This window comes from Hemiscyllium ocellatum, chromosome 1 (assembly GCF_020745735.1).
Source record: "Hemiscyllium ocellatum isolate sHemOce1 chromosome 1, sHemOce1.pat.X.cur, whole genome shotgun sequence".
NCBI lineage: Eukaryota > Metazoa > Chordata > Chondrichthyes > Orectolobiformes > Hemiscylliidae > Hemiscyllium > Hemiscyllium ocellatum.
Window position 1 is genome coordinate 145,385,365 of NC_083401.1, and position 18,233 is coordinate 145,403,597.

The 18,233-nt window shown below is 39.8% G+C and overlaps 1 protein-coding gene across 1 annotated transcript in view; it reads left to right on the plus strand.

Annotated features, from left to right (window-relative positions):
• Positions 1–17,583, plus strand: part of LOC132816760 (elongation of very long chain fatty acids protein 6-like) — a 110,990-nt gene extending 93,407 nt beyond the window's left edge. Inside the window, exons 3-4 of the mRNA XM_060826684.1 lie at positions 3,083–3,234; positions 15,476–17,583. Coding sequence (XP_060682667.1) covers positions 3,083–3,234; positions 15,476–15,903 — 580 coding nt within the window. The 3' untranslated portion in view covers positions 15,904–17,583. The remainder of the gene's footprint in view (positions 1–3,082; positions 3,235–15,475) is intronic.
• The last annotated feature ends 650 nt before the right edge of the window (positions 17,584–18,233 follow it).

Below are 18,233 nucleotides of genomic sequence, written 5' to 3' on the forward strand. Positions count from 1 at the left end.
TCTCTCACACTCTTTCTCTCTCACACACATCAACGACATCATCAGTGCTGCTTCCCTTGCTCATTTAGAATTGGAAGAATCCATCCATTTCGCTTCCAATTTCCACCCTGCTCACTCCTTTTACCTTGTCCGTTTCTGACTCCTCCCTCTCCTTCCTTTTCATCTCTGTTCCCATTTCTGGGAATAGACTGGACACCGATATCCACTAAAAAAGTCACACTGACTTCCACAGTTACCTCTGTTCCATTCTCCCAGTTCTCTATTGCAACTGTTCTGATAATGCTAACTTCAAGGGTGCCTCCAGAATGTTCTCCACCACCTCAACTGAGGATTTCCCTACTACTGCAGTCAACAGGGTCCTCAGCCATGTCCATCTCATCTCCTGCACTTCAGCCCTCACCCCATCTCTTTCCTCCCAAAACAGCGATAGGGTCCCCCTCATCCTCACCTGTCTTTCCACCAGCATCCACATCCAGAGGATCATCACTTGTCGGTTTTGCCACCACCAAGTGGCATTCCCTCCCCTCCCTTGTCAGCCTTCTGCAGGGACTATTCCTTCTGAGAAACTTTGGTCCACTCCTCTTACATCGAATACATCCCCGTTGCAACTTTCCACATAATGCCTGTGTGTTTACTCCTCTACCTTCTCTCCTCCCCCCAACCTCACTGTCCACAGCCTCTGACACAACCTTCAGGTGAATCAACAAATTACTTGCACTTCACTCAATCGAGTCTTCTGTATTTTATGACAATAAAGTTTCTTCTACATTGGGGAGAGGAAGTACAGACCGCTTTGCAGAATACCAATGTTGTGTCTGCTAAAATGACCCTGAGCTTCCTGTTGCTTGCCAATCCCTGACCAATATTTTTCTCTCATGGGAGCCCCTTCTCCCATGTCCTTTATCTGGACCACCATTCACCAGGCCTTGTCATCATGTGGGTTGCTATCACAAACAACCCATTAAATCCCTATTAGGTATCTATTAATTCTTCCAAGTTTTACCATTCCTTTGACTGCTCACCTGGTTTTCTGTCTGTTCCTTATCCACCTATCGTTTTCCCACATCCCTCCCCATCATCCCATCCCATTCCATCTTAATATATGCCAATCCTTTTCCAAACTACAATCATTTCTGAAGAAGGATCAATATAACATCATATAGAATTTCAAGAATCTGTGAGGTTTGCCATATTTTATTGAGCATTTGGACTCAAGAAACAGCAAGTTTTGACTTGTATTTAGGGACTATAAAAAATGTTCTCAGATATCCAGAAACATGCTTAGAAAAACCTTACTATTAGAACCTGCAAGAATATTAAAGTCAAATAAAGGTCACATGAACGAATTGACTTACAATGAAGTCTATGCCAATCTGTAACTCTGATGGGATGGTGGTGAGGTGTAGTGCTGCAGACTGGGCACTCAACGCCATAGTTCTTGAACCCAAAGTTCATGGAGGCTTTCTATGGGTCCAGGATGTAACATGAGATTTAAGCACGTGGGAGTGCAATGATCGTGAAGTAGGCTTCTTTAATCCCATGGCATCAGGTCTTTACAAATATTAAAATAACTTGAGACTAAAATAGGACAGTAGAATATTTACCTTCAATGAGCAGATGGTTCACAAATTGGTTAAGAAATCCTTCATCTGTATTTCTCTTTGAAGCCTTTGCCTCTCAAAGGTCAGCCTTCCTCCAAAAAGCTTCCACAAGTACTGACTAGTTCCACTGCTCATTGCCGTTCTTCAACACTGTCGACTGCTGCTGAGGCCATGCAGTCATTGAATAAAAGTTGGATACAGGTTTGTTTCAAGTTAGGGATTGATGCCACAGGAGCAGCCTTTCCATTTTTACAGGCTAGTATGAGTGTTATGGCTGCGTCATGTATGACAAAAGTACACAAGGCAGAGTGCTGAGGCAGCATGAGGATTGCCAGGTTGACTCTCAGTTCCAAGTCATGGTGATGGTTGTGAGGTGAGTTCACACTTGTTTAAAAGAGAAGCTTCTTAAATATTCAAATATATCATACTATACAATGTTGGCACATTTATGCATTGACATCTGTAACTATTTAGTAGTTCCTTATGGTTGTTAAAATGATCATTGTACGCAATGTGTATTATATACTGTTTAGGTTTAGATATTGGGTTTGTTTATTCCATTTGGAAAGAAATAACTAACGAGTGTGAGAACCATTCATGTATGATTGGCGAGCATCAGTTTCCTTCATGAAAATTTATTTTGGATTTCAGTCTGCGAAACTTTTCTCACATCGGAGCATTCCAGGTATAAAAACCAGGATGCTGAAAACTTGTATTTGATGTCATCCAACACCGGGGCATGTTTGGTAGCACAGGACCTATAAAGCTGGCAATTTTCTGAACAAATTGTTCTGAGTTGTTGAGCAAAGTGCATCAAACACCAAGATATTTTGTGCCTTTGGTTTTCAAATGCTAGTCATAAATGTGATTGCATGTGTTACTGCTTGACATTCACAATGAAATGAATGAACTTTATTTCGAAACATAAAGCAAAAATCTGGACATTTGACTGCAGATTAACACATCATTGAAATTCTTGATTCTTGAAATTCTAAGAATCAATCAATCACATTATTAGTGAGCATTTGGGCTCCAGAAACAGCAAGTTTTGACTTGTATTTTGAAAGTATAAAGATGTTTTCAGATGTCTAGAAAAATATATAGAAAAACCTTATTATCAGAACCTGCAAGAATAGAAAATTGAAATAAAGGTCACATGAATGAGTTGACTTTTGAGCAATCCATCTTGAGTGTGTGAATTTCAAATGTGATAGCCAGATTTCAGAGTATCTTCATTCAAGGAAGCTAATTGGTGTGCATTATTGCCTCTTGCTTAATTTCATATTTTGTGGAAAACATTTTGCACAAGACCAACCAAAGTGAAAATACAGTTTTATTGTGCAATACTGTAAAATATAACTGCATAATTTTTCTCCTGTTGTAAGATGAGTGGTTTGCAAAATTTGAGGTTGCTTTATGTAAATATCGTCATTATAGTAATATTATGCCATATCCTTTTATTGTCCTTTCTTTCTTCGAAGTATTATTGGTGCTGTCCGTACTGGAGCATATATGGTATATATCCTGACAACCAGTGGCTTGAAGCAATCGGTATGTGACCAAGGCTTCTACAATGGACCGATCAGCAAATTCTGGGCATATGCATTTGTGTTGAGCAAGGCACCTGAGCTAGGTAAGTATGGAAAACAGTTTTATGCTTTTGCTAAATGTTTTAGAATATTTATATGGAGAAAATCTTACTTGATGAAATTATTATAATTTCAACTCGTGAACAAGTTTAAAATGGTTTCATGGTCTCAATGTATTCAAGACACTCTTGCATTGATCATAGAAAAATAAAACAATCAAGAAAGAATTTACTGTGGGTCAGCCAAAATGGACATTATTTAATTTTAATCCAGATTCTGGATGATAGCCATTGCATACCACATCAAGTTTGCTACCTCATTTATTGTATTAATGCGACTGCTCAAACTATCTCAGTCTAGTATTTTCTAGTCCTGTAAGCTGAGTGCTGTAAGCAATTTATGTTGAAATTTTAAAACTTATATCTGCTTTGCCATACTTCGATCATCAGGCTGTTAATTAAACTGCCAAAAAAAAATTCTTGTAGCATAAGAAAACTGTTGATAAAAGTTTACACTTGAAGCAGTGATTAAAATTGCTTCAAAAATAATATCCTTGATGCAATGCAAGATCAAGATCCCACATCCTAATTCATGATTGCTATGTATCACTTCTGGCACTTGTTTTGGGACTGTGGGCATCAGACAGGTCATAGGTGGATGCATCAGCGTGGATCCCTCCCACATATCAGGCTCCAATTTCTCATAATATAGAGTAATTTTATGACACTTAAATAAGCAATTCAGAAACATTTCTAGTAAGGAAATTCTTGTACCAATGTTCGCAGGCAAAAAAAAATTCTGAATTTACTCATTTATTAGTCACTCTGCACTGGTATTGCCCATGGGAAATGATCTTATGTAGCTTACAAGTAAAGCACAATTAGAGGGCAGGTGAGAGTTGGGGCAAGGGGTGGAGGATAAGGGCACAAGATTGGTGAAGGAAGAAACTCGTGAGGGGGAATTGAGAGAAGAGAACAACGAGTAGGTATAAGACAGTGCCAGAAGGATGGGAGAAGCTGGCAAACACTCTGGAATAATATTACCATCAATCCGATATTTTTCTCTGAATTGTTGAGTTAACCTTCCCTTGACCAGACCTGGAACTCTGTCTAGGTCAAGGATTATTTTTCCTCCATGATGATCATTTTACTCAGCCAACATTGCCTGATTTTAGTCTTTACAGTTATGGAGAGTGAATAGAGGTAGTGGATGTCCATGATTATGCTTAGCCTTCAAGACATTGCTCTGAAACTGGGACAGCATGGTGGCTCAGTGGTCAGCAGTGGTGCCCCTCAATGCCAGGGACCCAGGTTAGATTAGACTTAGTGTAGAAACAGGCCCTTCGGCCCAACAAGTCCACACCAACCCGCCGAAGCGCAACCCACCCATACCCCTACATTTACCCCTTACCTAACACTACGGGCAATTTAGCATGGCCAATTCACCTGACCCGCACATCTTTGGACTGTGGGAGGAAACCGGAGCACCCGGAGGAAACCTACGAAACCCACGCAGACACGGGGAGAACGTGCAAACTCCACACAGTCTGTCGCCTGAGTCGGGAATTGAACCCGGGTCTCAGGCACTGTGAGGCAGCAGTGCTAACCACTGTGCCACCGTGCCGCCCGTAAATTTGATTCCACCTTCGGGTGACTATCTGCGTGGTCCAGTTTCCTCCCACATTTGGAAAATGTGCAGGTTAGGTGGACTAGCCATGCTAAATTTCCCATTGTGTCCAGGGATGTGGAGGCTAGTTGCATTAGCGATAGGAAATGCAGGGTTACAGGGATAGGGTAAGGAGTGAATCAAGGTGGGATGCTCTTCAGAGAGCCAGTGCGGACTCAATGGGCCAAATGGCTTGCTTCCACACTATAGGGATTCTATGCTTGGTGGAAGAAGGGTTTTGCAAAGAGTGAACCAATGGAAGTAAAATAATTTGTTGAATGCGTAGTAGCATATTACTATTTATTTGTTTTGGCCGATCTATACAAAGGTTTAAAATCTGACTGAAAACTTTATCACCAAAAAAAAGGTTCTGTGCGCCGATTAGTAAGGTGACTAGTTTCTTTATTTTTTAAAGAAGTTTTTCAGTAATCTCTTTGGGAATGGCGGTTAGGGCTGTTGAATGTTCCTCTTGCAGAATGTGGGAGGTAAGGGTTACCAGTAATGTCCCTGCTAACCGCATCTGTGGGAATTGCATCCAATTCCAGCTCCTCAAAAACTCCTCAAAGAATCCAGCTCCTCAAAATGGAATAGAGCTGGATGAACTTCGGATCATTCAGGAGATGGAGAGAGGTTATTGAGAAGAGTTACAGGAAGGTAGTCTCATCTCAGATAAAAGAAGAAGGTAGATGGGTTACAGTCGGGGGACGGATAGGGAACCTGCAGGCATTGGCTGTTCCCCTGAACAACAAGTATGCTATTTTGGATACTGTTAGGGAGGGGGCGACTTACCAGAGGTAAGCAATGGGGCACAGGTCTCTGGCACTGAGTCTGTCCCTGTTGCTCAGAGGGGAAGGGAGAAGAACAACAGAGCATCAGTGATTAGGGACTCCATAGTTATGGGGACAGATAGGAGGTTCTGTGGGAACGAGAGAGACTGACAGTTGGCATGGTTGCCTCCCAGGTGCCAGGGTTCATCATGTCTCAGACCGTGTTTTCAAGATCCTTACGGGGGAGGTGGTGCAGCCTCAAGTTGTGGTCCGCATAGGCACCAATGACATAAGCAGGAAGAGAGATGAGGATTTAAGCTAGAAATTCAGGGAGCTAGGTGGAAGCTTAGAGCTAGAACAAATAGTTATTATCTCTGGTTTATTTCCATGCCACGTGCTCGTGAGGTGAAAAATAGGGGAAGAGAGGAGTTGAACATATGGCTATAGAGATGGTGCAGGAGGGAGGGTTTTGGATTCCTGAATAACTGGGTCTCTTTCTGGGGTAGGTGGGACCTCTACAAACAGGATGGTCTTTACCTGAACCAGACGGCTAACCAAGATTCTGGTGAGGAAATTTCCTAATGCACTTTGGGTGGATTTAAACTCATTCAGCACTGAGATGGGACCCAAAATTGTATTTCGAGTATATGGGAGGTTGAGAGTAATGAAGTCAGAACTAAGATTTCAAGAAGGAACTGGCAAGCAAGAAATTGGTTTGAAGTGTGGGCAACGCAGGAGCATCCAGAATAAGGTGGGCAACCTTGCAGATGGGTTGGTACCTGGAATTTCAATGTTGTGGCCAGAGACATGAGTAGAGCAGGAACAAGAATGGTTAATGCAGGTTCTGGGATTTAGATGTTTCAGTAAGAACAGAGAAAAAGGTAAAAGAGGGGGTGTTGTGGCACTGTTAGTCAAGGACAGTATTACGGTTGCAGAAAGGACGTTTGAGGACTCGTCCACTGAAGTGGTATGGGCTGAGATTAGAAACAGGAAAGGAGAGGTTACCCTGTTGTTCCCATTTTTCTATAGGCCTCCAAGAAGTTCCACGGATGTAGAGGATAGGATAGCAAAGGTAATCCTCTATAAGGAGCGAGAGTGATAGGGTGGTTGTTGTGAGGGACTTCAACTTCTCAAATATTGACTGGGAATACTATAGTTCAAGTATTTTAGATGGGTCAGTTTTTGTCCATTGTGTGCAAGAGGGTTATCTGACACATTATGTAGACAGGCCAACAAGGGGTGAGCCACAATAGATTTGGTACTGAGTCATGTACCTGGCCAGGTGTTAGATTTGGAGGTAGGTGAGCACTTTAATGATGGTGACCACAATTCGGTTATGTTTAGATTAGATTAGATTCCCTACAGTGTGGAAACAGACTTTTCGGCCCAGCAAGTCCACACCGACCCTCCAAAGAGCAACCCACCTAGACCATTCCCTACTCATGCACCTATCACTATGGGCAATTTAGCGTGGGCAATTTAGCATGGCCAATTCACCTATCTTTGGACTGCGGGACATCTCTGACTCTGTATTCCCTTGCCTTGTTTTTCCTGCTCAAGTGCATTGACTCACACTTAGTTGGATTTATTTCAATTTGTCACTGATCAGCCCACCTGACCTGCCATCCTCATCATTATTTATCACCCCACCAATTTTTTTGGTTTAATTTGCAAACATACTGATCACTCTCCTACACTCCAGTACAAGTTGCTTATGTATACCACAAACAGCAAGAGCCCCAATACTGCTCCCTAGTGGGGAGCTCGCTGGACACAGGCTTCAAGTTATAAAAAATGCTATCTATTACTCGGCCAATCCTGTATCCAGTTTGCCATATTTCTTTTGATTCCATGGGCTTTTATTTTTGTTACTTCCTCCATGCGGAGATGCCCAAGTAGACTACATTGAATGCACTGCCCTCATCTCCATGCCCTGTTACCTATCCAAAAAATTAAATCAAGTTAGTCAGATGTGACCGACCCTTAACAAAACCGTGCTGACTATTCTTGGTTAATCCCTTCCTCTCCAACTGCAGATTAATTCTGTCCTTTCAAATTATTTCTAATAGTTTCCTCATTAGTGAGTTTGGACTGACTGGCCTGTAGTTTGCTGGTTTATCTGTTGCTACCTTTTTGAATTATGGTACCACATTGGTTGTGCTGCGCTCTGGCACCCCTCCTGTGTCTAGGGAGGAATTAAAATTTATTGCTAACAACCCTGCTATTTCATCTGGCTCCCAAATACAAATGAGAACTGTGATCCTTAATGAACTCTAGTCTGTCCCTAGATATCTTTTTTATCCTAATGTACTTGGGAAAAGAAAACTCATTGTTTTCTGTTAATTTACCTACCATTATTCTTTCCTGCCACCTTTTTGCTCTTCTGATTTCCTGTTTAAGTTTCCCGTTGCATATTCTGTACTCCTAGTGATTTCTGATATTTTGAGCCCTTGGAAGGTGCCATTGGACAGCCTTCCTCTCCTTGTTCAATTCCATGTATCCCTTGATCTCCACACAGGAGATTTACAGGATTTGTTAATCCACCTTTTGTCTTATTGAAGTATGTTGACCCCGTACTCTCCCTGTTTACTTCTTGAATGCAACCCCACTCTGCTGTGACACAGTTTTACCTAAAAGTCTGTGTTCCCATTTCACTCTGGACGAATTGTATCTGATCTTATTAAAATCTGCCCTTTTCCAATTTAGATCTTTGATTTCAGGCCCATCCTTGTCCTTTTCCATAACAATTTTGAATCTAATGGAATTATGATGGCTGTTTGCAAACTACTCTTCCACTGATACCTAATTTGAGGTATTGAAACAAAGAAAGTGGTTTAAGTCCAGGACATCCCATCCCTTGCAAGGCCTTCTGCATGCTGACTTCAACAAAAACTCTCCGAGATGCGTTATACGAATTCCACTTACTCAAACCTTTCATTCTATTGCTACTCCAGTTAATATTACGGAAGTAAAATCCCCTACTCGCAATACACTGTTTATCTTGCCTGTAATAAATGAGAAGTCATGGACCCTACTGGTATTCTCGATGACAATTTGCTGCAAGCCAGACAGCTACAGAAATTTGAAGTTTGAAAGCCTCAGTGGCAGTTGAAGTAACTGGTATATTCATGAGGCTGACAGTTATATGGACAGCACGTACAAAGAGGTGTTTGCACCACAGCTCAAAGGCTTGGATACCGAATTAGAATGGCAGTCTAAGAGAAGCAGACAGTCCTGTTTTCTGTTTTTGAAGCGGGCGAGATTGCTGGTTCCTCAAGGGAGTGCAGTCAGAACTGTGTTTGTGGCACCACAAATGAGTTGGCTGTGCTGGGGGAAGAAGCAGGTGGGGAGAGCAATAGTGATAGTAGATTCACTAATTAGAGAGCAAATGGGCATTTCTGTGGCATACATGTGATTTCAGGATGGTATATTTTCCAAAACACTCTATTTTAAAAAATGTTAACCTATTTTTCAAATCAATCTGTGCAGAGATGACATTACACACCCTCCAGAGCAGATGGGACTTGAACCTGAGTGCCTTCGTCCTGGTGTAGGGGTATGACCACTGTACCATAGGAGTGTCCAGTGGTAGTACTAACACTTGCTGCAGGACATTTGCATTCGGGAAGATGAACACCTTGAGCTTTTAGTCCAAATGAAACCAACTGCTTGGGTGGGAATCGGAATTTACAAACTTATATAGTAAATTAACAATTAGGACCTCAAATGTATTTATCTCTTGTTTCACTTGCACAGAAATAAAGAAGGGAGATGAATGTGTGGCTGGTAAGATGGTACAGGATGGAGAGCTTTTGATTCTTGGAACACTGGGACTGGCTCGAGGGAAGATGGCACCTGCAGAAGCTGAATGATTAACATCTGTAGAGAGCTAGAACTGGTTCCTTTTGGGTAGACTTTCTTACGCTGTTAATAGGGCTTTAACCTACCTTAGCAGGGTTGTGGGAACCAAGAGAAAAATCAGAAGAATACCAGCATTTATAAAGGATTTGAGACAGACAGAAAATATTCAGTTTATTGGTGAAGTCAGAAAGACGGAGTAAGTAATGAATTCTAAATCATGGTTACTATGCGTGTATGTGAATGCATGGTGTATAGTAAATATGTGTGCATATTGCCATGGTGAAATGTAATATCATGGCTCAAGAACGGGCAAGGCTGGGTGTTAAACATTCCTAGCTACAGGGATCTGCTATTTGTTTGGACCCTCCTATGATACAGTGATAGTACCCCCATCCCGGGACTGAGGGATTGTGGTTCAAGTCCCATCTCCTCCAGAAGTTGTGTAATATCATCTCTGCACAGTTGTTTCGAAAAATAGGTTAATATTTTTAAAAATATAGGGTTTTGGAAAATTTAGAAAAGGAAGAAATGGGGAGGTGGGTGGAGGGGGCAGTATCAGTTAAGTACTGCATTGAGAGATTGCGAAAGATTGAGTGTTCAAGGACATAATCAAATTGGCTAAAGCTAAGGAAGAAAAGGGATGAAAATGTATTGCTTTGCGTAGTCTGTTGCCGACAATTAGGAAGGATGTAGAGGAAAGAATCTGCAGCAAAATTACAGAGATGAGTAGGTATCATAACCTAATTTATCATGGGGCGCTTTAACTTTGGTGGGGAAGCTTCTAGATGCAATTCTTTGGAATAAAATTGGTAGTCACATGGAAAAAGGTGGGCTGGTTAAGAAGAGGTAGCATGGATGTCTAAAATGGACACTGTGTCTAAATAAGTGTTTTGAAGAGGTGACAAAGGTTAAATAAGTGTAATGCTGCTGTTATGTATATGAGCTTCCAGAAAGCATTTATTACAATGCCACACATGAGACTTATGGGAAAGTTAAAGCGCATAATAGAAAAGGGATAGTAGGAAAGTGAATGTGAAATTGGCTGAGTGATAACAACAGTAATGGTAAATGGATAGTCTTCTGGCTGGAGGACAGTTCATTGTGGAACTCCCTCGTGGTTGTTATTGAGACCCTTGCCTGTGGGACTTGAAAAGGACATAAATATGTTGCTGGATGGATGGGTAGGTGTCAGAAGTTTCAATGCTGAAAAATGTAAGGTGATGCTTTTCGGTGAGAAGAACTTGGACTGATCATATAAAATCAGGGTATAATAGGGAGGTCTAGGGGCAGGAGGTATCTTGGTGTTTGTGTACAGCTCATTGAGGGTCGTAGGACAAGTATAGAAAGTAGAACAGGAGAAGCAAATGTGATGTGAGAAAGATTTTTATTAAAGCAATGAATAGTCCAGGTCTGCAGTGCATTTCCTGGAAGTGTGTTGAGGCAGATTCATTTGGAGCTTTTACTGTTTTTATTTAAATAATCATCCTATGTGCAATGTTATGAGTTAAGCAAATGAGTGGCACAAAGTCATGAAGTTTATTTGGTTAAATTTTATCTGCCATGTGTTTACTCATTCCACCAATAGGATTCTCTTGAAGCCTATCCCTATTCACCTCATAGTTCACACTACTTGGATTTTGTGCCATCTTTGAGCTTCCAGAATATTTTTATTCTCCTATGATGTAAACACACTAATAAACAATTACAGGCCAAGAGCCCAGGTCAATCTAATCTGTCTGAATACAACTGCAAAGCCTTGTGTATCACAATTTTTGCCCGTCAGGCAAAGCAATGTGATATCTTTGCCAAATCAAGAAATCAGACATAAACTTGGGGCCAATTTGAGGTCATGTATTCTGGAAGATTCCTCTTCAGCTCATTAAGACTAGTTTTAGCAATCACTTGTATGAAGTTTTTACTTTTAAGAGGTGATGGCTAGCCCAACCCAGTAAGAAGTTCAATTTTCACTTTAAAGGCTTTCATCAAACCAACTCCCACTACAGGAGATAAACTGTGCACAAAGATCACCCATTCTTGGGGAAAATAAAACATTTCCTGACACCTACCTTATATTTGGACTTGCATAATCTAAAATTATGCTCCCTGGCTCTATGTTGATGCTCTCTATTGGAAATTAGCCCAGTGGGCCTTCTGGTACTTTCCCAAAGCTTTGACATCACTCACTATGTGAGGAAAGCAAACAATATTCCAAGAGGTCCAACTGAAGTCTTATACAAAGGCGCATTTCTTGTAATCCATTGTTCCCTGAGTGTACCTCTTTGTTCTAGCTGTCACTTCATGGCATTCCCCATATACCTTTACAGCTAGTTATCCAAATTTTAAAAAAAGTTTATTTACCACTCTCTGTGAAGCATGTTAAAATGTTGAATCCTGCTGATTTTATCAGTTAATCTCAATCAAAATTAACCTGAAGCAGGCAAACATTGTGTAGTCTTAACACTTAGATCTTACCTGTTCTACAGACTGTACCCCTGACACTTGAATCCAAGTTATTCATTGTTATTGGAACCTGGATGATTTCCTCAAACATCTCAAGCAGCTAATGGGTTGGTAGTTATCTGGGTGTATCTTATCATTTTCTTTTAAAAGATGAGATTAGCATTCTGCAGATTTGAATGAGCTACTGAAAAAAACCTTAACAAGAAGAGCCATTTTTAAAATTCAGTCTGCTTGGCCAGCCACGAGGCTTGAGAGGTTTTACTGGTAGCCTAAGCATCTGGTATTGACTTACTTTCACTGAGGTTGAAATCCCAATGATGGAAGGGGGAGATCCTTAAGTGGTCATGAATTTGTGCTAAATTTTACTCCAGCTCACTATAATATTTCTGCCATTCCCAGTGAGGCCTCCCTAACCAGTCCTTAACATCCTCCAAAGGCACAGTACTTTGCAGTTTTTGACAGTTCTCTGATTCTTCATGTAACTGAAATGACTATTTCCATTACTTAAAAAAAAGTTCAGACATTCTAAACAAAGTTACCAAAGAATTGTGGATGCTAGAAGTCAGAAACGAAAACAAAAATTTCTACTGGTTAGAAATCGCCTCAAAACCTTTTTGATTCAACAATTGATTTGTTTCCCACATTTGTCCAAATCTTCATTAAACTTTATGAATGATAATTCTTTAGGAAATCTTAAACATCGCTGGAATTTTAACCACAGTGAAAGTAAATCAATGCCAGGTGCTTAGGCCAACTGGTAAAAACCTCTAAAGCTTATTGGCTGGCCAAGCAGACTGAATTTTAAAATTGGCTCTTGTTAAAGCTGCTACTGTTGCCCTAGTCCTTATTTTTAGTAGCTCATCTGTAGAATGCTAATGTAATTCGCAACCAGTGAAAGAAATTTTTAAGATGCACCAGGTAACTACAGACCCATTAGCTGCTATCACAGAGTTGCTTGAGAAAATAATCTAGGTTCTAATAGGAACACATTCCATAGAATCCCTACAATGTGGAGACAGGCCCTTCATCCCAGCAAGTCCTCACTGACCCTCTGAAGAGTATGTCACTCTGCCCCATTCCCCTATTACTCTACGTGTACCCATGACTAGTGCACCTAACCTACACATCTCTCAACACTAAGGGCAATTTAGCGTGGTCAGTTTACCTAACCTGCACATCTTTGGATTGTGGAAAGAAACCAGAGGAAATCCACACAGACACAGGGAGAACATGTAAACTCCATACATGATTTGGATGTAAGTGTTTCCAGTTGTATCCATATACAGCCACTGAAATCTAAACTATAGTAGCCTAAGCTTTCCTTCCTTTTGGATTTGCGATAGCTTTGCAGAGGTTCATTCTGACAAATGAAGGTAATGCATGCGTTAGACTTTAAAGCTTTGCTGAAAACTTTTTGAAATTTTTGTCTTTTGGAATTTTTTGTAAATCCACCTTTTATTTTCAGCTCAGCATACCAGCTACCATTGCTGTTGTCTATGTCTACACCCCACACTAGCATGTGTTACATCCCCACCCCCTTTGCTGTCATACATGCTTACTTATTTGCCCCCATGCATTTCCCCTCCTCACCACTGGGGCATGCTTGCAACCAACAAGGGCTTACCCTCAACCTCCATGCTGCCTCACTTTCACTGAGGAGCTTGATATAGTTTATGTTGATAACACTTTCATTGATGTCTTCTTCAGTTTGACTGGGCATTGGTTTGATGGGTTTAATGTTTCATGACTCTTGTTCTGAGGCCATTTTTCATCTTGTCATGCAGTTGCCATCATTACAGACAGACTGGTTAGGAACACAGCTAGGTCTGGAACACCCCTCCTCAGAATTATCCCTGGGTTTTTGGAGGTGTCCAGAGCCTTTGCTGCATACTGTGTGCTTATTTATTGATATCTGTGGTGCTGGGGACTACATGTTGAGGCTGAGGTTAAATTACTTATAGTGTGGAAGCAGGCTCTTTGGCCCAACAAGTCCACACCGACTCGCTGAAGCTCAACCCATCCCCCTACATTTACCCCTTCATCTAACATTACGGGCAATTAAGTATGGCCAATTCACCTAACCTGCACATTTTTGGGAGGAAACCGGAACACCCGGAGGAAACCCTCGCAGACACGGAGAATGTGCAAACTCCACACAGTCAGTCGCCTGAGGCGGGAATTGAACCCGGGTCTCTGGTGCTGTGAGGCAGCAGTGCTAACCACTGTACCACCGTGCTGCCCTAAATGAATCATTTACTTGGGCCCTCTGGCTGAGGATGGTGCAAAGTTCTAGCCTTGTCTTGATATCTTGGCCGAGGACAGTGTTGACTCTAATGTGATGAAGCTTGCCTTGTGTCAATATCACACTGCCAGAAAAATGGTATCTTTTCCTTTATTGAAAGGAGCTTCAAGGATAGGAGCAAAAATACTGTTCAGGGTTTTAGTAAAACCACACCTGAAGATAATGTGCAGTTTTGATCTTGCCTAAGAAAAGATATGCTTGCCATAAAGGGAGTTCACCAAGCTGATTCCTGGGACAGCGGGTTTGCTGTATGAAGAGAGGTTGGATTGACTAGGCCTGTATTCAGTGGAATTTAGAAGAATGAGAGTAATTCACATTGAAGCAAGAATAAGAGCTGGGTAAACTGGTGCAGAGAGGATGTTCCTTTTGGGTGGGAGTCTAGAACAAGGATTCGTGGTCTTTGTATACAGGATACATCATTTAGTACTGAGATGCAAAATTTTTAAATTCAATGGTGAGACTATTGAATTCTCTAGCACATAAGATAGTGGAGGCTAAGTCACTGAATATATTTAAGAAAAATATACATTTCTAAAGGCTAAATGCATCAAGGAGTATGTTGGGTATGAGGTATAATTTCAAAACAGTAAAACAGGTGATAGCTATTCGCTGGTTCATTTCTTAGGGCAACGCATTGACCAATCAGAATCAACCTACCTGGTTTAACATTTAAACAAATCTTGGGAGTTAATTCTTAATCAATATTGGCTGATGCATTTTCCATAGCAGCACTTCTACCAATTAGAGTCCACTTGTCAAACAGTCAGCATTCTCCTGTCATACAGTATAAAATGTGATTTTTCACCTTAAATTGGTGGTGTTATGAATTGTCCTGATGAGTGCAAGACAGCAATAGTTGAGTTCTGTTCTATCCAATAGCTGTAATAGTCAGTTACTTTAAAAAATGTTTTTAAAATGCCATGTTAGTACTTTTAATTAAAAAGACTATCTTCAATTATTGTATTACTGCGAAAATAGGACTTTGAAGGATTGGGTATTGTACTGAACAAATATTAAGTAATCAATTCCTAAGCTGCTTGAAACAGTAAATCTTGGTAGTTGATAGTGAATTCTAACCCATTTAAATAAGCTAAAAGATAAATAACGTGTTCCTGGTGCAAGCATTATTAATGTACTTTAATTAGCACAGCATAACTTCTTATACAATAAAAATGAGGTTTACACAATGAAATTAGCTTTATTTACGAAAGTGTTTCTCTGTCTTTTTAGGGGACACGTTCTTCATTATATTGCGGAAGCAGAAGCTCATTTTCCTACACTGGTACCACCATATTACCGTACTGCTTTACTCTTGGTACTCGTACAAAGACATGGTGGCTGGAGGAGGGTGGTTTATGACAATGAACTATGGTGTGCATGCTGTCATGTACTCCTATTATGCTTTGCGGGCAGCTGGCTTCAGAGTCTCACGAAAGTTTGCTATGTTCATCACCATGACACAGATCACCCAGATGGTACTGGGCTGCGTTGTTAACTATTTGGTGTATGAATGGATGCAGCAGGGTCAGTGCCCATCACACATGCACAACATTATCTGGTCCTCCCTCATGTACCTCAGCTACTTTGTCCTCTTCTGCCAGTTTTTCCATGGGGCCTATTTGAGCAACAGTACCAGGAAAGCACTGAAGGCCAATTAGAACTGAATGGTTTGAGGCCACAGCTCAGGGGCATCAGTCACAGGCACAGTGACATGTATTGAGTACTTCAAAATGGCAGCCTGTGTTCATTAGGTTGGTTTAATCCATTTGAGCTCATGACACCTCAGTGAGATCACCCTTAGAACTTTCAAATAGTAAGACAGACACTCCTTTAGGTGTGCTAAAAGGTGATGTGATGCATATATGGACTGTATCAGTTGTTAAATGTCAGTACAGGGGTTAGTGATCTGACTTTTTTAAAAAAACATGGATCAACTGAGGTACAAAAATGAGCTTAATGGTTTATGCCAATTAGTATTGAATCTCGAGGGCAGCTAGAAGAACCAAAAGCTTCAAAAAAAATTAATGGTTTTAAAAAAATATTTTTTTTACGTTATTCAAATATGAAAGATTCTGCACTGATAAGATTACGAGCATCTTCCTGACCCATGGTGTCTCTGATCATAAAACATAAAGTATTCTGCCTTTAGAAATACCCCTTTTCTTTTGAACATCTAACATTGGAGAGCATTTGCATTTGTGCTTTGAATGGTCTTTTAAAAGCTACTATTTGAATTATAATGTTATTATTCCTAATAGAAATAGCATATTTAACTAAAGTCAAAACATTATCACATTTTAGAAGTACATTTGCAGGAAAAAAAATCAGTTACAATTTTATTTTTCCCTTATTTCTTTCCTGAATATTGAAATGAAACTATTTGATATTAGCAACCTTGTTAGTATGTTCATTGAAATTCTTGCGTCTATGGGTGTTAACTTATTTTAATCTTAAATGTAAAATGGAAGACAAAGAGTTTCATGCAAATGTATTAATGAAAATACTAACATCAGATGGAACGGTTTCAGTGTACATTTGTTAATTACATATGGTAAATTAATAAATCTGCCTCACTCATTTGTCAATTGAGAGTAAACCTATGTAAGAACCAAGGCTTTTTTTTCTTGGTTTTCAGTTTCTCTATTTATTTTCTATTCTGAGGCACTTAAAATTGCTCAAGTACATTGGTTTTTTCCCAAACTACTCCTGGACCTTCCCAGAGTGCATTCAGTTTCACTCAAACTAAATTGTTTACTTAGTTGTTTGCATTTTTTTGCCATTATTTCAGAAATTCTAATTTTAAGTAATCTTGTTTCTGCTCTTTCTTTGCTATTTCATCTTTACTCTTTTAAGTTTATAAAATTTGAGAGCTGTGGGTATTTGCATACTACTACAACAATCTAAAACAGTTTGTTTTAGAAATTTAAGCATTTAAAAATTTCATTGATCAAAAAAGGCTAATGGGACCATCTATGTACACATGATAGAATTTGGGTTTTATGAAGATCTTTATATAAGCAAGCTGGGGATACTTTTACAGATATTTTTACTTGTATTTTTTGATACTGTGGTCTTATGGTTAAATGATTCAATGTAAATAAATTCTGGGGCAGTGAAGCTTTGAGAGAGATTATTTAACCTTTAATATACAAAATAAGACATGATGATTTTCATAATTTTAAAGTAAAAATCTTCACAACGGCATTTATCAGGCATACAAGCTTTCCAAATTTGAGCTGTGTTTTTTGGTAAAACAATTGATTCAGAGCCAAAGTAATGTACCCTGCTGTGAATTATCAACTGACAATGCTGTAACACCTAATAAATATTTCTAAAATGTTTCTGGCAGCTTTACTTCTTTTAATTCAAGATTAATTATATATCCTACCAAGATTATTAAAAGTAGTTTGAGCTAAATAATTGCACCTGTTGTTTTGTTAAAATTTTGGGATTTTAAAATAATTAATTAAAAAGTCTAAAATTTCAGCAAATGATTGCAAAAATAATTAAGGTTCTTAACTTAAAACATCTCTATGCTTGCATGTCTTACTAAGAAATTTGTTTGGCTGGTTCAGATTTTTTCCACTATGTAATTGAGTCACACTTCCTCAAATTAATGCTGGTTCAAACCCTGGACTTCGCTGAATTAGTTGTGGCCCCTTTGGATTGCACAGCTTACATAATTACCTGTGATTGGAGAATGTAAAATTGAAAAGTATTCCTCTGTGATCATCATTATATGGTAATATACCCTGGATGTGCACATGTGAGCTTTAAACTTCTTAAATTATTCAGGAACAATTTAATCTGGACACAAATCACTTACTAGTTTAAAAGATTGAAGAACTTTGGGTGAGAAATGCCCAAATCTCTTCATCTTCCACACAAGAGTAGTGATTGAGGTGTCATAAAACTGACACATCAATCTCAAGTTAGAGTTTATTTCAATTTTCTGCAAACAGTTCAAATTACCATCAGATTTTCACGC